At 41.0% G+C, this 21,525-nt stretch overlaps 2 protein-coding genes across 3 annotated transcripts in view; both read left to right on the top strand.

Annotated features, from left to right (window-relative positions):
• The first annotated feature begins 2,114 nt into the window (after positions 1 to 2,114).
• pomgnt2 (protein O-linked mannose N-acetylglucosaminyltransferase 2 (beta 1,4-)) lies at positions 2,115 to 12,136 on the top strand. The gene is made up of 2 exons (XM_044118263.1): positions 2,115 to 2,445; positions 9,701 to 12,136. Exon 2 carries the CDS (start codon positions 9,790 to 9,792, stop codon positions 11,596 to 11,598), a length of 1,809 nt encoding a protein of 602 aa, XP_043974198.1. The 5' UTR covers positions 2,115 to 2,445; positions 9,701 to 9,789; the 3' UTR covers positions 11,599 to 12,136.
• Positions 12,137 to 16,096: 3,960 nt separating this feature from the next.
• Positions 16,097 to 21,525, top strand: part of snrka (SNF related kinase a) — a 29,166-nt gene continuing 23,737 nt past the window's right edge. Inside the window, exons 1-2 of one of the 2 annotated variants that reach the window (XM_044118251.1) lie at positions 16,097 to 16,227; positions 18,764 to 19,477. In XM_044118251.1, the coding sequence (XP_043974186.1) occupies positions 18,799 to 19,477 (679 nt within the window). In that variant the 5' untranslated portion in view covers positions 16,097 to 16,227; positions 18,764 to 18,798. Of the gene's footprint in view, positions 16,228 to 17,227; positions 17,325 to 18,763; positions 19,478 to 21,525 lie in introns of those variants that run through there. The other variant, XM_044118252.1, reaches the window with a different exon arrangement.

Here is a 21,525-nt window from a genome sequence, read left to right as displayed (position 1 = left end):
GCACAAGATCCAGTTTTCAAATTAAGGTGTTTATTATTAAGGGCAAAAATGACATTTGTGAAGAATTATTTTCTTGCACAAATGAAAAAGAAAATAATTGAAATATGTCACAACAAAAAAGTTGGAGAAAACAGCTATTTGTATATTAGTTATTTGTATTCTTTTAGCGTCATAGAGACATAAAAAACAGGGCAGATCAAGTTAGTGGAATTTTAAAACCTATTATCTGTTCTCTGATTAAGATGCCGTAGAGATTCCTGACAACAGCTACCAGCTGGAACCTTCCAGCATGAACTTTACGTGCTCCTGCCCTGCACAATCTGCAGAAGTTAGTCTAACCTTTAACACAGATCAAAGACAAAAACAGAGACACAAGGAGGCTTTAGTCACAGTTCAAAGAACTGATATGTGTGGGTGTGTGTGACTGAGGTTATGAATGGTGGAGAAAGCTATGAGAGGAGAGAAGGAGAGAGTCGATGAGACAAAACCCTGACTTCAGACTTTTACGGATTAACCTCGGAGCTCCCAGCTGTCTCTGAGAAAAAAACCTACAAGCTGACTTCTGGAGGGCCGTGATGGAGGGAGTTAGCGGCGCAGCATGAATGCTAACGCGTCCTGCACTAATGTCACGTCAGTAACGCCTTCTTCAGCAGTTCACCAGAGAGCTGACCTGCTTTATACTGCTGCACTGATGATGTGAAGAAGTCAATCACAGGTGAGAAATTAGCGTTTGTCCAGGCAGCATCTGAAGGTCACCTCATGATTGTAGGCACACACACACACACACACACGCACGCACACGCACACACACACACACACACCCCTGCACACAACTCCCCTGAAACAGCAGGATTTAACCCACAAAAGGAGAGACCAGCCTTCTGTTCCTGTAGCATTTGGTTTTCCTGCTGTGGAATGTGGGAGAGCAGAACTTCCCTATGGCTCCGTTGGAGTAACTTGTGTGTGAAATGTGAGTGACATGGTCAGAGAGCTGGTGTGTATCAACCTGAGAGTTCTTGAGGGGAAACCTACTTCTTCCATCCTCAACATGGATGCTTTCTGTGAGAAGCTGTGTCTTGTTTTGGCATCCTCCTTTTCTGCTTCCAAGATGTCGAGCCAATCATCACTCAGTAGTGACCGACTTAATGACAGTGAAACCGCCTTTTTAGCTATATGACCTCCATACACCATGTCTGGTTGTGAAGGCTTAAATGTGTGTGTGTATGTTCTGTCTTTTCAAACCCCCAGTCAGCCATGGCAGATGGCTGCTTACACTCAACCTGGTTCCGGTTCTGCTGGAGATTTCTTCCTGTTAAAAGGAAGTTTCCCCTTTCCACATTTGCTGCATGCATGCACAGTGTGAGGAATTGCTGGGTTTCCTTAAGTAACTTTCCAACTATTTGAATTTTGATGTGAGCTTGGATGTATTTGTGTAATGAGTAGGATTGAACTGGAATAATGTAGTTGACTTTGAAATCTGTATTTGATTTATTTTTGCATAAAAATTTGATCTTATGGGGCCTTGAAAGTAGCTTGGAACAACATCTGTTTTAAATTGGTGGCATGGAAAAACTGAGTTGAACGTGTAAAAACTTATTAGTACACTGACAAAAGCACACACAAACAGATCTTTTCTTGTTTACTTTAAGCTGCAGTTGTAAGTAAAACATTCAAAGTAATGCTGTATTTTTTCCCAGTCATTTTTTTTTATTGCCAACCAGTTTTCACAGTGCATGGCCTTAGCAGACGGATACTTGTGAAAAATTTAGTACAATAAAAAGAGTGAGGAGTAGCAGCCAATTCATTGTCATTATATATTAAAACTAAATTGAATTAAGTAATAAATGTCTCATTTCAGATATCAGCGGTATCGCCCGTCACATGTTCTCACGCCCAAGCAGAAGGGGGCGCTAAATCAATAATAATGAGTCGCTTATATTTGTATATCTAATGATTTATAAGTAGTTTTTATTCAAAATTGTAAATTCAGTAAACAGGTCACATAATTGTAAATACTGGCTGCTGTTTCTGACTGATAGATAATTAAAAAGAGGGGAAAATTGTTTTTTTAAGGCCCACCCTCTCCAGCGGAGCTACTTCCGCTTCCTGCGGAGCTCCGCTAGAGTCTGCCGTCAGACTCCTCTCTCTCCTCCGAGCGGCTCCACTGCTTGTGTTTCTCTCTGTCCCCCTCTCAGTCCATCTGACAGCCCGCCCAGCCGGGACCATAACAAGACACGGTGAGGTGAGGTGTGGGGGGGTTCTCTATAACGGAACAAGCCGGTGTTTCTTCCGTGTCCTCCGTTTCCACCGGGGTGCTCCTGTCTCCGGATTGGGGCTCCGGACTGGCGAGCTGATGATGCCTGATTGAGCTAACCTCCGGACTGTCCTCACAGAGCCGCACAGGCAACATCGCCACTGGGACTGGGACTGTTAGTGGGACTGCAGGTAAGAGCTGCAGCAGACACACAGCTGGATGCTTCAGTGTAGCATGTTTAGAACCGGAGCGGGTCCAGCTGCTGGCTGTCATCGTAGTGTCAAATATGAATGAAAAATGCAAGTAAAAGCTGAACACTTTAAATGTATATAAACAGTTATAGGCACTTGATTGTTAGCTCTTTACAATGTGGTATAAAATACGTTTAAAAATAGTATTGTGTATAGAAAGAAAGTTTTAAAATAAAATGTTTTTATTTACTGGCACACCGGGACAGTCCCATTAGAGGATCCATGTTTATCCCTGCATGGTCAGGCAGAGAAAATCCGGTTTAAAGAGGCGTCTTGGGTTCATCACATCTCCATGACAACCATTAGACTCCCTCTACAGCCATCTGGTTTCTGTGGTGGGATGCCAGGGAAAAATATTTTTCTTTCCTACCATCACAAACGTAGGCATATGGAGCGTCTACCCCCAGAAACACCCAGAGAATTAATTTCTCTGGGTGTTTCTGGTTATGTAGAAAAACAGCTTATCCACATCTTTACCAGAGCTCCCAATAAATGTAGATGGAAAGAAGGAATATTTTCTATTTTTGTGTGCATCGTTTATACACAGCCCTGCGGTTTGCTTTTAGAAGTGAAAGTACAAACAGCTGACCTCCAGTCAATAACCATCAATAGCAAACATTATTTACATTCATATTACAACTGAACAATGTACTGAATCACAAAAGTCAATCCAGTATTAGTTAATGATCACAAACGACTGTGTAGACACCATATTTGGTAGAATATTACAGTATATTTCATTAACATTTCAACTGTTGTGCTTTTGAACTTGGCAGTATACTCTTAGTGTCAATAATTAGAAACTAGGTTGAATAAATGCAGAATTCAATAAGCATAAATTCTGGGTTGAAGGAGCATTTTAAAGGGACAGGATTATGTAAAATTTACTTTTTTTTAGTTTTACAATGTGTTATGATGTTAATCCCTTGTCAAAAACACACCTAGATTGTTGCTTTGATTCTTTCATGCATGTTTGAGAAATCCTTTAATCTCCATGGCAACCATTTGCTGTGGAAAACTCGCTGGTGGATGTTTGGCCTCCTTCATGACTCCTCCACTCAGCTCCTTCAGACTAGCCAGCAGCAATTAGCAACAGCTGGTGGAACGACGCATTAGCTGAGCTCATTATAGGAGCTACTTCTCAACGCATCGCTGGTAAAAATATTAAAGGGTCTCCAGAGGAGCCATGTTGTGATGACTTATTGTTGGCAGAGTTTTAGAAAGAGCAGGAGTTTTTTTTTAAGAGACAAAGACCCAATTTCAAGGCACTGAAATATGAAGTCTGATTTTCTTTTAGATCACATTTCATATATATGGCATTTTTATAAAACTGAAGTTAAGATTGTTACTTGATTGTGCTACAAAAGTATAGCACAATCAATTGGCTGGAAAATCCATAATACTACCCCTTTAAGACACAGTGGAGGTCTGCTGCAGTCAGATGGGAGGCATCAGAAAGGTTCCTCTCTTGACGTCTATCTGATGTTTGCTGCCCCCTGCCATTCAGAAATCACCGTTCAACCCGACCGAATGTTCACCTCCAAGTGACCTCTGGTCAAGGTGCTGCAGGGCCGTCATGAAGCTCTACACATGAAGTGTGTTTCAGACATCTCCCTTTCATTTTTACTTTCTAACAAATATCAGGAGAACTTGTTTTAGAATATTCGCTACAGAAACAATTGTGTGTGTGCTTTTAAACCCCGCAGCCAGCTGGACACATTAACTGGAGGTCATCTCTGTATCACAGCACAGATGTTCACAAGACATTTTTGCTCATTCTAGGTCTGTTTTGTGGCACTGAAATGTTGTTGTCTCTGTGAACACACGAGGACAATAAGCACCAAAACAAACCAGTGTGCCCCTACTGAATTGTACCTTTCACTCCTGATTAAATGAGATTCTGATCTCTACCAAAGTCAAAGTAAAAGTCAAGTCCCTAGTGTTTGTTTTTGTGACTTGGGTGCAAGTCCAAGTCTGGAACTGCTTATTGTTTACTTAACAAAAAGGTTCACATGATGACATACTTTGTGTTTCTTACAAGTTAGCTAGGTTAGAAATAATCACAAGCATATGTTGTAATGAAGGACGACCTAGTCTAGGTCCATCTAAAAGTCTTGAATTCGTAGCAGGGCCCTGGCCTGGGTTCACATAGGAGGGCTGTTTTCGTTGCACACCTCCACTTTGATATGTACTTCTGTTCTTGTCTTCAGAGCCATTCAGGGGGATTTATTTGCCTATTTTCTTGTAACTGCAGCGCCTCTCTGTGAAGGAGACCGTTCAGTTGCCTTCTGGGAATGTTCTTTTTCTAGGAGGAAATAATTCAGTTCAGTACTTTGTGGATGTGGAAACGCATAAATATGAATTGATTTGCATGGTTTTTTTTGTGCTGGGTATATTTAGACCCAGTGTGTTGGTTGACTGCTTTGTTATAAAGGAAACTGTCTGTTAGCATTAACTTCAGAGCATTCTTCTGCAAAGATGCATCCAAATGTTTGTTAACAGGAGGTTATAAATGTGCGGGTTTGTTGGTGATCATGTCAGAACGGCCTGCTCCCCTAACCCTGTCCCGAATGTCTCCACAGCAGGAAGTATGTCTCGGGTTAAAACCTATGAAAGTCTTCACACCCATGTTAAAATGGCAGTTTTTTTGTAATGTGAAAAATGAGACCACGATGAACGTTTTCCAGATGTCCACTCAGCATTTTCCACCGACTTTAACCGGCTTTTTTTTTTTTTTTTTTTTTTTAATGAGCTATTTAGAAATAAAGTTATGCTTTGGACTAGTGGCTGGATTCATATTCAACATGAACTTTAAAGGCTTTATCTCACCACTAGGAACAAGAGATGAAAGGGATTTTGACGCTCCCTTAACAGTTTGTGAAATAAATATATGTATGACACGTGAGGTCACCACTGGGGCAGCATGGTGGGAAGAAGAGCTCAGCTGTACACACAGCAACATATGGCTCTCTGCTGAAGTATAAGCAACGAGGAGAGTTGCAGTGCTTTATCAGAAATAGACTGGGGATTATTATGAGGATCATGCTGATGTTTGGTGGTGTATTGACACTTTGCAACTATCTCAGTCATGCTGAGGCACCTTGAAGGACTTCAGAAATGAGGGATAGCAGTATTGAACCAAGTGACTGTGATTGTTTTCCAAAGTTGTTTTTGACAGTGTAGCTATGGCTTCTGTTTGTTCTAGTTGAGCTAATTTGTCTGTGAAAGTAGCACAACTAGCTGGGACTCATAAACGGCAGAATTTACAAAAGTTAGAAATAGCTAGCTTAGAAACCGACCCCCCCCTCCTTCCTCCTGGCATGTTTAAACAGGGCTGAGTTGAATGCACTCTTACAGAAGTTTAGGTTTTGATGTTTGTCGTGGCACAGTGGGTCGCTTTCTGAAGGGTGTGATGTGACGTGCAAAGGGTCAGTGAGCCACAAAACTGGAGCTGACTAAGCATCCGATTGGTGATACATTCTCATTTGTAGTCAATTTGGTATTCATGGGAAATAACCTTTTTGGAGTTGCAATGTTTAGAAACTTCATTATTAATTAATTAATCATGTTCATCGTACTAACATAAGTGTATAAAGCATGGTTGGGTCTCTCAAGAAGAGTGTAGGTATTTACAGAGCGATCCCAAACGCCGTTCCTTATGGCTTCTTATTTACTAGGATTGATTATTTTTCCCTTGTTGTTTCTTATAATAAGACTGAATAATGTCACTGTAGATGAATTTACTGGATAACAGGTGTTAAGAGAACAGCTAATGAGCTCCCTAGCCACCGCAAATACTGGGCATCCGCTCTAGCTTCTAAAACTATCCAGCAGTCCCAATTAGTTCTGTTTATAGATTGTTTTCTTATCTAAAATCAGAATAATTGTTGTCTCCATAAACATTTTGTGACTTCTTTGCTCTGTGAGACGTCTTCTGAAGATGTACCTGCGATTGTAGGAAGGTGTGTGTTCTGTGCTCCTGCAAGTTTACACTTCCAACATTGAGGTGTAAAACTCAGGCTGCAGCAAAGTCATTTTGATCATCTCTCTCTGTAAACAACAGGTTTCTTTGTTTTCTCAGAACACCCAGGTTCAGTGGTGAGATGCAGTCTAAAAAAACCGGCTAAAACGTCACAGTTTCTGGCAGGTTGTCAAGTGCTCCCAGGGTTTTGACATTATTGGTGTGAAAAGTCCAAATCGTTCATAAAAAGTGTTTGCATTCAGACAGCGGTGCAGCTGAAAAAATTTATTTAGCCAATTGTTCATGTCAGTGTGGACAACATGTTCCTGAGCTGCTCCTTTTCCCTGCTTGTAAGTTACAAATATGGCACCAAGAATGAAATCTATTTCTGGGTTTCGCCTGTTTTTCTGTGTTAGTTTGACATCCAAACTGACGTGTCATTCTTGGTGTAAAGAATGATACGGCTGCTCAAACGGAGGTGCATGAAGATGCACTAAATAATGAGAAACAGGACAGAAACGGGCGGTACTTGTGCACACTGAAAGACACCAGTGTCCTAGTATGTAGAAGACCTGGACACCGTAGTGGAAACGAGTAGATCTTGTTTTGGTGCTACATCTCCACATGCTCCTCCTGCTCTCTGCTGGAGTCATGTTCTGCAGGGGGTTTTGCCGACGTTTCATTTTCTTCCTTTTTGTCTCTGTCACTTAAACATTCCGCAAAATTCCACACCAGCCCATGTGCCCTGAGAGGAAAGAGAACATAAAGCAGTGTGCTATAAATCAAGTACTTAGCTTTAGCTTGCAATAGACAAGTTGTTAGACATGTGATGTGTCAAATATAGACCATGGGGATTTTCTCACACTCACTGGCTGTTATTGTCAGGCAGCCAGTGTTCTTTCCTGTCTCTTCCTCTGGAGCAGATTGCAAAGCTTTAACAGTCTGTCCGGATATGAAGAAGAAAGGGATGCAAAGTGAGAGAACAGGCATGAGACTTGTCTTGGTATAACCCGGTAACGGCTGCTGGGCCATTAATCCTCCACGGTGCCACGGTGCCACGCTGAGGTCCAGGCAACTTGATCCAAGCTGACAGGCCATGTCGAGGTCTTCAAATAAAAACAACATAAAATAACGACACACTGTCACGGTCAGCACGTGTCCTGAAGGAAGGGAAACACTGGTCCAGATTTCAACGAGACACTTAGCTCCGAGTTGACCGCTGATTTAGGGAAGCTTTTGAGTGCTTATGGAACTAATTGAAAAATGGAAGCTTTTTCATTTTTTCAACTGTTTTTCTCTTTGGTGTAGAGAAAAACAGTTGGGTTTCTCCAAAGGAGGAGAGCTGGAAATCTGGGTGTAACCGTGCACTACTCCCCTCCCATGACCGTCTGCCGCTGCTTTCCAGGATTCTGATTAAAATGCATCAGACCCTCCAGGCTACCAAGCACCAGCTCTACCAGATCATCACAACACTTATCATCTCTACAACAAACAGAGAACTACACAACAAATTATAGTTCCACACTAACCAAGCAACCATTGTGGAACATTTTGTTCTTCCTCTTCGTACAAGTTGATGTCCCTAGATCCAGGAGCCTGTGTGCTTACAGGACATGCTCTGTAATTTATCGATCAATTGGAACAGAATTTACAACTTGCAGCATTCACCTGAGCAAAGCATAAAGCATGAGGCCCAGTTTCTGTCGTGATCCTCATGCAGCCTTTTCGAATCCATTCACTTCTTTCCAAATTAGCTCAGTTGTTGGCCATCCTCATCATTTTATTATCTGCATCAGATTCTGCTGAGCATCGATTGGCAGATCAGTGTGATTCTGGAAGTCCTTTTGGTGCTGCATCTCCCAGATTGTGTATTATCAATGTATGGCTGCAGTTAATAACTTAAATATTAATTTATTATTAGTTCAAAAATAGCTTTGTTTGAATAATTTACTGTTTTACCACTCATTTTTGTATTTTGCGGTGTACAAAAATTTCCCCAGTGTCCTAAAATATTAGTTGAACTCTAAACATTTTGTCTTGTTCTTGGGAGGTTGAATCTTCATCTTGGTCTTGGTAGGTTTGGTCCTGGTCTTGGTCTTGGAAGTTCTGGTCTTCGTCTTCACCTTGAAAGGTTGGACCTTTGTTTTGGTCTTGGAACATCTAGTCTTGGTCTTGGAGGATATGGTCTCAGTCTAGGTCCTGGAAGAACCGTCCTTGACTACCCATTGGGGAGTAGACCGATCAAACGGGAAATATGTGATCAGTCATTAACTACACTTCTCAGTTAAATATTCAAGATAACCATCAAGATGTGACTCTTTCTGTTGTCTTTCATAAACCCAGTGTTTCAATGCTTCATTCTTACTGTGCCTGCATTGTGCCTGTGTGTTTTCATTGGGTTTGAACTAAAAAGGTGACCCTATTGCCAGTGACATTGCACTTGCATGGATGTCAGAAATAGCTCAGGGACTGAACGGAAACAGTAGGGAAGAGACTGGTAGTGCTGTGAGAGTGCAGCAACATGATGGCAACATGGGCAAAATGATTCAGTGTATGTGAAAGAGGGGCATTTTGTGCAAAGCTTAGTGAATTAATTAATTAAGATTTCAGTGTTCACATAGACTATTACCTTAGTTTAGTTTGAGCTCCTGCTGAGAGACCAGCTTCTGACAGACACTGCAACATTATTAGTGTGTACTTCCATTTATCATTATTAGTGATGATGAATTAAACAAAAATAAACTTGATGTGAGTCTGTTTTGCTAATTAGACTAGCACTTAAAGGGATATTTAGCATGCCAGTTGCTTTGTGTGTGCAGGCAGCTGCTGGCCATTAGCCGTTCCTTTGATTTGACGTCTCTCAATGACTCACTTGTTCTCTCAGTATGCAGATGAGGAGAGCAGAGAGCAATGTTCCTTTCTGTGCCTGCTCGCGGTCTCATTTGTCCTGACATATCACAGTGGTCATGAAGTGAGGAGAATTGGTTTGCATAAGTAACGAGAGATTGTTTCTAAAGGTGACAGCTACATGATGGATATCTGAATCCATCTTATAGAAAGATGGAATATGGTCTGTGTATTGATTTGTTGGTTTTGCTTCACTAATATACCTACACTGTATTAGTGTCTTGCCCATTTTTACTCAGAGAATTGATTCAGAATTTTTTTTTTCTGTTCTATAATGGGGATACCAATGAATTTTCCCTCATCTCCGTATTCTCTTCTCCGTTTCAGGTCATCACTTGGCAGTTAATGTTTTGCCACTTCCCTCTGAGGTTGGAGGCCAGTTGGAGCTGGGCGCCGGGTCCTCAGTGGCTGCAGTGATGCGAGCTTCTGTGGCGGGCTGCAGGATGAGCTTGGGTGCGCTAATTAATGGGTTACTCGTCTCCGTTATTGCAGCCCTGCTTTGGAAGTACACCAAGCTAAGCGAGCATGCAGCCTCCCTGGAGGAGGAGTTGCATATGACACAGCAGTCCAAGGAGCTCTCTCAGGCCCGCATCGACTACCATGTTGCCCTGCAATCTCTCCAGGAACATGGCACCCGCATGGTGTGTACTGGCAAGATGCACACCGACCGCATCTGCCGCTTTGACTATTTGTGCTACTCCTCCGAGGCAGAGGAGTTTGTGTTTTTCCACTCCAACTCCTCTGTCATGCTGCCTAATCTTGGATCTAGGCGCTTTCAACCTGCCCTACTAGATTTGTCCTCAGTAGAGGATCACAACACCCAATATTTTAACTTTTTAGAACTCCCAGCTGCCGCTTTAAAGTTCATGCCCAAACCCGTTTTTGTACCAGATGTGACTCTGATCCTCAACAGATTCAATCCGGATAATCTTATGCACGTTTTCCACGATGATCTTCTCCCAGCCTTCTTTACCATGAAACAGTATTCTGACTTGGACGATGAGGCACGTCTCGTGTTCATGGAAGGCTGGGGTGAAGGGCCACACTTCGACCTCTATCGACTTCTCAGCAGCAAGCAGCCACTTCTTAAAGAGCAGTTGAGGAACTTTGGAAAGCTAATGTGTTTCACTAAATCTTATGTTGGTTTGTCCAAAATGACCACCTGGTACCAGTATGGGTTTGTTCAGCCACAGGGGCCCAAAGCTAACATTTTGGTTTCAGGGAATGAGATCAGACATTTTGCCAAGGCTTTAATGGAGAAAATGAACATAACAAGGCAGGACGAGGCAGAGAAGGATGGAGGAAGCTCAGAGCAAGAGAGGGAGAGAGACAAGAAAGATGAATACATCGCTTTGTTTAGTCGCTCGACAACAAGATTAATTCTGAATGAAGCAGAACTAATAATGGCCTTAGCCCAGGAGTTCCAGATGAGAGTGGTTACAGTATCCCTGGAGGAACAGTCTTTTCCTAGTATCATCCAGGTGATTAGTGCTGCTTCCATGTTGGTCAGCATGCATGGAGCTCAGCTCATCACCTCAATGTTCCTCCCCAGAGGTGCAACTGTGGTAGAGTTGTTCCCCTTTGCTGTGAACCCAGAGCAGTATACTCCATATAAAACCCTCGCCACTCTACCAGGCATGGACCTTCACTACATATTTTGGAGGAATTCTAAGGAGGAAAACACTGTCACCCATCCAGACAGACCGTGGGAGCAAGGCGGCATTGCCCACTTAGAAAAAGATGAGCAGCAGCGCATCCTGGCAAGTACGGATGTCCCAAGGCACCTGTGCTGCCGGAACCCGGAATGGCTTTTCCGGATCTACCAGGATACTTTGGTAAACATTCCGTCATTTCTCGAGGTCCTCAAAGATGGCATGAAGAGTAAGCCTAGCCTGAAGAAAACAAAAACTGCCAGCACAGTTCACCCTGGCCGGGTCAGAGAAGCTCACTGTCAGACATCAGTACAAACCCCTAATGAGGCCAAACTCACAGTCTCTTGGCAGATCCCATGGAATCTAAAGTACCTGAAGGTGAGAGAGGTTAAGTACGAGGTATGGATCCAGGAGCAGGGGGAAAACACCTACATGCCTTATATCCTTCCTCAACAGAACTACACTTTCTCTGAGAACATAAAGCCCTTCACTACCTACCTGGTGTGGGTGAGGTGCATCTTTAACAAGAACCTCTTAGGTCCGTTTGCAGATGTTCTGACATGTCGGACCTAATAAACACAGGGCCACCCTGTCAATTTCTACAACCTCACTGGAAGGAGCTGCTTGATTAGATTTTGAATAGTCTTGGTAAATAAATGGTCTGTCCTGGATCTTTGCAGTTCAAGGACAGACAAAGGCGATGTGAAGACTCTCTCCGTCTTCACTGGAGGACTCCTACTACTGGGTGATGAAAACTGAAAAAGTTTATTTATTACACTTTCAAACTCCTCTACTGATATTACAAGAACATAAATGAGCTGACGTATTTATGAGAAGAATATTATGAGATTTTAGGATTAGTCTATACACTGGATTCTACCTTTTAGAGTATGCAATGTAGCTTCTGTGTTGGAGGTGAGAGATATTATATATAGATAAGCAAGGTTTTAACATTTTTCTGACTTGTCTAAAGTGTGTGTGCAAACGGATGATTCCACAAATGACTCATAATATACACAATCCATCCAAAATCAAACCAACTTGTTCTATATACTTAGTTTATACCTGCTGTGTTTACTTCTAACTTGAATAAACTTTGTTTCATCAGTCAGATGGTTTGGAAATGTACACAGTCAGTCCTTATATATATATATATATATATATATATATAAATATATATATATATATATATATATATATATATATATATGCTATATATGCACGTACAGTACACTTGTATGTACTGTATATATAAATACAGTACATATAAGATGAATTAATGATATATTCACGTTTTTTTCCCCCATGTTGAATATGTAGACATATTCAAGACATGTTTAAGTGCTCCTTCAATAACTGCTAAATATATTTTGTTCGTATTAATGCTCATTATGTTGCAGCAATCAATTGTTCTACAGAGTGATTATTTAAAAAAAAGTAGGGGCAAATACTGTTCACAGCAATGTACACTTGAAATATCAAACATTAAAGTACTTTTTTTTATTTTTATTCAGTGCTAATCAATAATAATAGTCAATCAGTTTTTGTGCAGTATTATTTCAGCTGGCAGTATTAAGTGATGCCTTCCTCGACTCCAGTCTGTGCACCATTATCATCGTAATAAAAAAGATTTCCTTTCAACTTCATGGTTGCCTGTTAAATGTCATCATTTGCAGATAAATTGCTGTGCTGTGCTTCTCCTTTATGTCATTGAATTAAAGTGTTTGGTAGATGAGATTTAGCAAGATATTTCTATGGAAATACAAGATGGACAAAACACTGCCACCAACATAAGTTCATTTGGTTAGTGCATGCTTAAGAGATTATTTGAAGACTTTGCCGCAAATGCAGGTTGTGATGAATTAGATATGTGTTTTCTGTGCTGTTGGTTAGTTTTCTTTGTTTTCCTGCCACTCCTGTAGATGTGATGAGTAAAACCAGAATGTCTGTTTTCTACACTAGAAATAGATGGATTTTATTCCCCCAAGAACTGTGAATCAATAAAAAGTTTTTTGTTACAGTATGTGTCTTTGCCTGTTGAATGAGTTATTCGGTGTGTAAATATATAAATATTTCATTAAGAACTTTCTTCTACAGGCATTACCAATTATTTTCTCAAGACATTGCTGCAGCCTACACATCATGCAACTAACACCGAGAGGCGATAAATCTTAAAATGTGATTAAAATCATTTATTCAGGTGGAGCTCTAATAAAGCTGGACCTTTGTTGAACTGAATAAGTTTACATAGCGGAACAAGACATATTAATAATACATTTTATTTGCAGGCACCTTTCTTAACACTCAAGGTTATTTTGTATAATTTAACATAAAAACAAACACAAAATGGAAATGCATCGTAAAAACTCAGTACAAAATAAGATTTAAAAAGACAATGCAATTACAATCAAAGAGCATGAGCTACTTGAAACGGATGAGTTCTGAGTTTTGACATGAAGTGTGGCAGAGTCGATGTTACGGAGATCGAATGGGAAAATGTCTTATTTATTCTGAATCATTTTTATTTTAAAACCTGATATGGAAAGAAAACAGGAGCTGACTTTTAGCTTTTACTTCTTTTCTCTGCCGTCTGCTTGGGTGCTGCCATCTTAAATTATCAGTTCTGCCACCTAAAGGTCAAGGCAAAAAAAACACCAAAAAACGCAGAAGTGGCCTGTTTTGATCTCATTGAAGAACAAACGTATAAATACACGAAGGTCTGGACTATCTCTCAAGCAGTGGAACAGTTTTGTAGATTTAAAAATCAATCAAAAGTATGTTTTTAATTGTTTTTCCACACAGTCTGTTTCTTTTTTGCAATGCATGTACAGTATGTGACTTCTTAAAGGTGTTTTGATTTTCTGTCTTTGTTTTGATCACCTTTGGATATCCTTATCTACAAATGGTGCTGTTGAAATAAAATCGCCTTGCCCAATAATAATGTTCATGCTTTTCATGTCAGAAATTACTAACATATTCTCTCAATGCCCACATTTGCATATATACATGTACTGAACCTTCTATTTCCTGCATAAACTTTGGGATATCAACCACTCCATTCATGTTTTCCTTCCAGGCTGCATTATAGTAATCCTCTTAATGTGCAAATGTGTTAATTCCCAAACAACAGCATGCAGGAGAAGCCTCAAAATGACAAAGTGACCCACATATTACTCCACCTGGAAACACCTCCAGGAGATGGTGACACCATTGTGGGTTCACCAATCTCAGCCACAGCAGGAGACCATCACTCATCTGGTCACGTAGACAGCAATAAAACAACACTACAGATTATTTACTCATATTAATCCTCTTCATCTCTGGAATCGGACTAATAGTCTGATATTCCCTTCTTTTCAGTTTCTGTCAGAAACCTCCTGTGAAACAGAAGAAGAGACATTACTAGGGAATAAACCTTCCTCTTTCCTCGTTGTTTTGCTTGAGAGTCTTCAGAAGGAAAACAAATAAAAAGAAGTGTCAACTGCCTGTGGTTTAGTGACACATTAGGTATAAAGATATACATTTGTTTTCAGTTAATGATTTGACAATAAACACATGATGTTTTCTTAGGGCAACACCGCCATCTAGAGTATGAAGAAAGGAAAGCAGCAGTATATTGTATGCTGATGGGCATTCGTGTCCGATGTGTTTGACACGTTAAAAAGTTTGATTCCAAATTACCGTAACACTAAAGATTTTTTAGATAATGTATGGATAATGAAATATTTAAACTAATGTGGAAGAAAATATGGTTTTATTTTTAGAAATTGAGTTCATAACATTATGCATGATTTTTGTTTTAGTTTATATTCACCAGCAAAAATTTTACCTGTAAAAAGTAGCCTGCAGCAAATGTGGTGGTTAATTTGTCTGTTAAATTTCTAAAGGTGAATTGCCCCTTTGTATGCGTGTGTGGGTGTGTGTGTGTTTACGCGCGTGTGCGTGCATGTAAATTCTGCAAATATTTATCAAAACAAAGGAAATAATAATTAATTTCAGGAAAACACAAACCAAACACCTCCCATTGGTCATCAGTAGCACGCCAGCCAAATTTCTAGGCGTGCACATGACAGAGGACCAATCCAGGTAAAAAATAAAATAAATAAATAAAAAACACGCCACATTACTGGCAAAGAAGGCCCAACAATCACTCTACTTTTTGTGAAAACCAAAAATAGCAGAAGCTCCAGTCTCAATCTTTACCTCGTTTTACTGTGCTAGCAAGGAATCTGTTCTTGTCAACTGCATCACAGTGTGGGTGACACATCTCCAATGCCAGGGTCAGCAGAAAGATCATGCCTTCAATGGACTGGCCCAAAAAGCCACAAAGCTTGTTGGAAAAATCTATTTTATGCGCTGCAATCTATTTAATCTGTGACGTGTATAGGGGGTATTGAGTTTACAACCATGACCACTAATTGAAGTGAGGACAGGGTGTGACGGAGGCTCAGGAGGGATGCTGGTCTGATCTTGTGTAATTACATGAACATATCTGACTTTTCGTCTCTGGATGTCGCTGTGCGCTTTACACACGATAACATGTGTCAGGTCTGGGAGGAAATTATGCAACACCTCAGAGACATAAAGTGTACTGCTTATCATCACATTGGAGGACATTGCGATAAAAATATGGGGTGTTGTGCTTCACGTATCCCTATAATACATTTTAAAATCTAAATTACAACGTCATTACGAGCTGAACAATTGTATTAAATTTGCGCTGCTTGTTTATCCTGCAGCGGTCCTTTACCATCAAAAGATTCCTTTTGACGTCAAAGCTGAATGCGGTTGATGATGCTCTTTTGCTGCATTCAATAACATCTGGTAAGATGTTGTGGTTTGGTTGATTTCTTCAGTTATGAAGTTTAAGCATTCAACAAAGTTAAACAGCATCTGAAGCATCTGTTAATTAAAAATGTGAATGTATTTAAAATATATTTTTTTCTACGCTGAGGTGGAAATAACCCAAATCGATTGAACAGCAAGGGAGTAGTTTAATAGCAGTGAACCCGAGTAAATAAGGATGTCTAGAAATATCGACACTATGTTAAGCACCTGAACGTCGCTTCTCTGCCCCCTGCCCCGGCTGGGAGGAAACAGCCATTCCGAACGGCGCAGCCGTTGCTAATGATGCGATGTCCCGTCTTACGGATGAATCTTGGGTTTAGTGGCTTCATGGGTGCCGCGGTCACCAAAAACAAGGTGCGCGACCTTTTCTTCTTTTCAGATTTTTTTTATAAATGGTAGCAAATATCTGTCGCGAGCTCTGGTAACAGGCGAAAGCCAAATCCTGGGTCTAATGTGTGCCGAAGAGACTGAGGAGCGGAGCGCACCGAACCACAGGAACTCTAGCATGCTAACAGCTACATGATTACAGGAGCTAATAGTGTAATATCTGAGGCTGCGCTGTCTCAGAGCTCCTTTGGCCGCGGCGGTGTATCGCAGCTGTAAAAGGTTTTCTGTGGTTGTTAGTGTGAGCTTATGCCTAATAAAGAACTCTACTTAACTGCAATTGATCTTAAAGCTAACGATTTAAATCAATGAATACCGGGACAAGTCTGTAGTAATGTTAGGCTAACTGTTAATTTAACTGAGCCAGTCGACTATTGAGCTAGCTCTGCCAACACTTCTGTGCTTGGACGGTGTCTGTTTGGTCGCTTATGTCCCTTAAAATTTAGCTGCGGTTTCCAACAGGAGGCAGCGGATGTGGAGTAGCTTGTAGGCTAATGCAGCTGCCATCCTGTCAAAACAAGCCCAACCTCCTCACAGCGACCGGAAACAGATACATGCTGTGCAATAGAATGGATTCAGCTGCGGCCAGACGTTGACATCAGCTCATAAATGTGATTAGATTTGTGTTTATGATTTATGCTGTTCGTTCTTTTTGTACACTGTAAAAATCATACGACAAACGTCAGTGGCTTTTATAAACAAGAATTGGGCGCAGACGTTACATTTTATTGTGGAGAGTGAGTAATCAACTCTGAATTCCAATTATACAAACAGTTGAATGTTAGTGATTGTTGACAACAGACACCTCTGTTGATTTATGGGTGAGTTTTATAAATTTATAGTTGGTCCCTATTTACTATAGCATCCATGTTGTAAGGTGGACTAGTACATATTTTTTGCTCTGTTTACTCTTGGACAGTTGTTATGATGTGTAGCCATGGCAGCAGTGTATTGTTTTTGCAAGTAAGAGGAGTTGATCAGCATCTCAACAGGTTTAATAATATTTGAACTATGACCCCAAATTCCAGTGAAGTTGAATAGGAGATTTCATGGATGCAGAGAGCAGGGTAATGTAATGAAATGTAAAAATATTTCTGGGTAAATTATATGTTACAGAAAGACATCGCCTCTGAAATGCTATTTAAACCCGCAACTATGGAGTCTTAAAAACAACAAAGCAAAAAAATACAATTAAGATGAAAATCAATTATTTCCACTTCTCTTTAATCCAGATTAATCCAGCAGCTTCTTAAAGTGCCCCAAGTCTTCAGGGGCCCGTAATTGCTAATATTCTGACCACACGTATATAAATGTAACATTTGTTTATTGAGATTATTAATGCTGCTAAATTTGACTGAATGGTTTCATCATGCATCATTTAAAATATTTAAAATTGTTTAACATTTATATTTAAGATTTTAAGGAGCTGGCAAGTTTACTTTGTAAACGTGCAAAGAAAAATCTTTGTAGTTAGTTTTGTTACCACAGCCACAATCTGATCTGAGATTAGTTTTGAGATTGAGCTCTGTTTGATCACAAATATATCTCAGTAAACTACAATTACCAGTGATAGCTTTTAAGGTTGGCCAATAAAACCAGACCTTCTTCTCCCAGAATTTACTAAAGCTATGTTGAAATGCTGTTATAGGTACTGATGTTCTTAGCAGGAAGAGGGGCCTCTAAGTCAAATTCTGCTCAAGGCCTCAGACAACCTTGGACCAACCCTTCATGATGAGTTAAATCTGCTGCACTGCGCACAGAACTGTGCTACAAATGTGAGATTTAATTTAATGCTGCTCATGTGGTTGTAGTAGCTCTTCCATTTTGTGTCTGTTGAATTTTTAAATGAGCGCCACAGAGACTGTTTTGGTTGCCTGAGCTTTATGGGACGGGTTTTTCTGATCTCTGCGCGTACTAACTCTGTCTGACTAAGTGGACATCACATTTGGTATAGTTTGATGCAGAGAGAAGGAGGATGTCCATCATAACGGACAAGGACCATATCCCCAACTCCAACGTCTCTCTGCCCACCTTTCTGACCATACGGCAAAAGCAAAGGAGGTGGATTAGCAGAGCTTGCTGAAAGCTGATGGTATCATACATGACATTACTGTGAAATATTGCTTCTGCTGCATGGATATCAAGCTGTTTACATGTTATTATAGTAATTCTGATTGTTATACAGCACTGTTTGCCTCTTCAGATTCGTTGAAAGACTGACTGCATAAAACGCTCATGCCTCAATCCTGCCTTGGAGTTTTTAGTGAAAGGGGATCTGGCATAAGTTCAAGCCCAGTTCCCAGGTGTTCAGTTTTGGAGGCTGGAGGAATCCTTAAAACATTACTAGGTTCTGAAGACTTCAGTGGTTTTGATTCGTTTTGGCTGTCAAATAAATCCTCTGTATAATGCAGAGAAAGTATTGTCTAGTTAAGACTTCCAACTCTATTTTAAAGGAGTCGTGTACAGTATGGAGTCATACACTTACTTTGTGTCTCTTTCCCTTTAGGAAACTGGAGCCATGGGTTTCCTCTTCAGCCTCGGATGAGCCGAAATAAGCTGGACCCACACGAGCCCAGCGAGCTGCCCCGGCCTGCAGGGGGCGCTCCCCTGTCCCCGACACCCTCTCCAGTCATGGCAGGCTTCAAGCGGGGATATGACGGCAAAATCGCCGGCCTGTACGACCTGGACAAGACGCTGGGACGGGGCCACTTCGCCGTGGTCAAGCTGGCGCGGCACGTTTTCACCGGGGAGAAGGTAGCGGTGAAGGTCATCGACAAGACCAAGCTGGACACAGCGGCGACGGGCCACCTCTTCCAGGAGGTGCGCTGCATGAAGCTGGTGCAGCACCCCAACATCGTGCGCCTGTACGAAGTGATTGACACTCAGACGAAGCTGTACCTGATCTTGGAGCTGGGAGACGGGGGGGATATGTTCGACTACATCATGAAGCATGAGGAGGGACTGAACGAGGAGCTGGCCAAGAAGTACTTTGCCCAGATCGTCCACGCCATCTCTTACTGCCACCGACTGCACGTGGTGCACAGGGACCTGAAGCCTGAGAACGTGGTGTTCTTTGAGAAACAAGGACTGGTGAAGCTCACCGACTTTGGCTTCAGCAACAAGTTTCAGCCGGGGAAGAAGCTGACCACCAGCTGCGGCTCTCTGGCATACTCAGCTCCGGAAATCCTCCTTGGCGACGAGTACGACGCTCCAGCCGTAGGTACGTAGCAACCCGAGGCGACGGTCCGCAGTGAGTTACGCTATTAATTAGCGGAAATTATTCAAGTGCAGGAGCCCGAGAGCAAACAGGATGTGAGCCGTTTCTTTACAGTGGATGTATATTTTCCATCAGGCGTAAGGTCAGTGTGGTTTGGATGATCGACCTTCTCTCACTGGGGGTTTTTTCCACCCATCAGCTCCAGCGCTAAAAGGATCCATGTTGGTTTAGCAACCGGCTTGTTGGGTTGCTTACCTCCAGAAGCTCTGGCTCTGTAAAACCATTCCTTTTTAAACAATAAGGTTGAGGCGAGTCAGAGGAGAGAACCACTTTCATCAGGAAGAATAAGTGAGCTCATGGAGACGGAAAACTACTCAAAATATTTTATCCATCATTCTTAGTTTTATTTTCAATGTACTTAATTTAAACCACAGAGATAACACAAGCTCTGTTCCTCTTTTAGCAGTTTATGTAGATGTAAGGGAACCTGACTGTTTTGGTTGTTTTTATCTATTCACAGATTTTTGTGTGGAACAAAACTCCAACTTGTTTGTGGAAAATGTGTCTATTTCGTGGACATTTTTCACAAAACGTATCTAAAGTATTTTTTTAAAATGCGTCTTGGAAAGCTGGAATATCTCAACAGGCTATTTTCTAACCCGGTGGTGTGACTGTGTGTTGTGATGGGTTCTGTGTAGCAGAGCCTTTGGAGCTGCAGGATGCTGCAGGGTGCTGAGCCTGACGCTCATCTTGTTGTTGGGTCTGCGGTGCAAGGTCGGCTGTGTTCAATCTCATCATGTCTGTCCGAGTCCCATTGCACTGAATTAACTGTCTCATTGATTTCCCATGGAGACCTCAGAGAGCAGACACTACTGTTGTCCTTTCATTACAGGACATCATACCTTTCACACCAGCCTGTTCTATTTAAAGCAAAAACTAAAGTCCGATAACTTGGCCGGTTAAGCGTTTTTTTTTTTAAGTATGTGTGCTGTGAGATTGCCGCTGATCCTGAAAAATTTCTCATCATGTGTCAATGAAGGGAGCACTTTTAAATTTAGCCTGTTCTCTGTTTTTCCTCTTTTCTATTGTATTTATTAGAAACTTGAAGGGTGCGGCTGAGGAAGCTGCGATTACATCGTAGAAATTCTCCCTTAAAATCTCAAAACGACATGGACTTCTCTTGAAGACATTTCACTGTTCAGGAACTGCATGTTGCTCTGAAGTGTAATGCCAGTAAGGAGATACTGGAATATTTAGCAGCCAAGTGGAGGTGATGAGCAGACAACCTTTGGTAAAGTCTGAAACATCTCCAGCACCACAGCATTAGGTCACATTTTGCTTTTCAGCAAAACTCACGCTTTTCCTAGCAGGTAACCATAGATCAGTGGTGTCCAAACCTTTTGTCACATGGACCAAAATCATAAATTCAAAAGGACTTAAGGACCAAAAACAATTTTTGGCTTATTCTCTCAACAGTAACTTAGCATTGAATATGTTAATTAAACAAGTAAAGTAATCAGATTTGCCTCTGGAAAGTAATGTGTAATTGCAGTGTTTTTTGTAAAAAAAACAAAAACAACAATCATTAATTGGAAAAGAATAACCTAATTTAGCCAATTCTGATCTATAAAATCAGGATTTAGTTCATTCTGTCTATGAAAATACTTTCTGTATTTAGCCAAATGTAATAAATTAATCAAAATCTTGCAAAAGACTAAATGTGAGTTCAGAGTAAACAAACAAGGCCGACTGAGAAGAAAGTATGGTGATAATATATGGAGTATGTTTAACAGAGAACAAAACAATAGATGTTTCTGATGTCCACTGGACCTTAAGGTGTGCTATGGTTGTTGTTTTGTCGACTTTATTTAGAATTTCCATCCATGTTTCCATCAACTCGCTTTCTGATTGGCTAAACGTCACCAGCAGCAATTAGCAAACTTCTCAATGCAACGCTGGTAAAAAGGTCAAAGGGTTAACAGAGGCGCCTTGTTGTGATGACTTCCTGAAGGTGGAGTTTCAGAAAAACTAGAGTCCTTAAAGAGACAAAG

Source organism: Gambusia affinis, linkage group LG05 (genome assembly GCF_019740435.1).
Source record: "Gambusia affinis linkage group LG05, SWU_Gaff_1.0, whole genome shotgun sequence".
Classification (NCBI taxonomy): Eukaryota; Metazoa; Chordata; class Actinopteri; order Cyprinodontiformes; family Poeciliidae; genus Gambusia; species Gambusia affinis.
This window is presented reverse-complemented; position numbering and strand designations above follow the sequence as displayed.

Bases quoted from the DNA above. Each gene is read 5' to 3' on its own strand.
- pomgnt2 (XM_044118263.1), top strand. From the start codon at position 9,790: ATGCGAGCTTCTGTGGCGGGCTGCAGGATGAGCTTGGGTGCGCTAATT.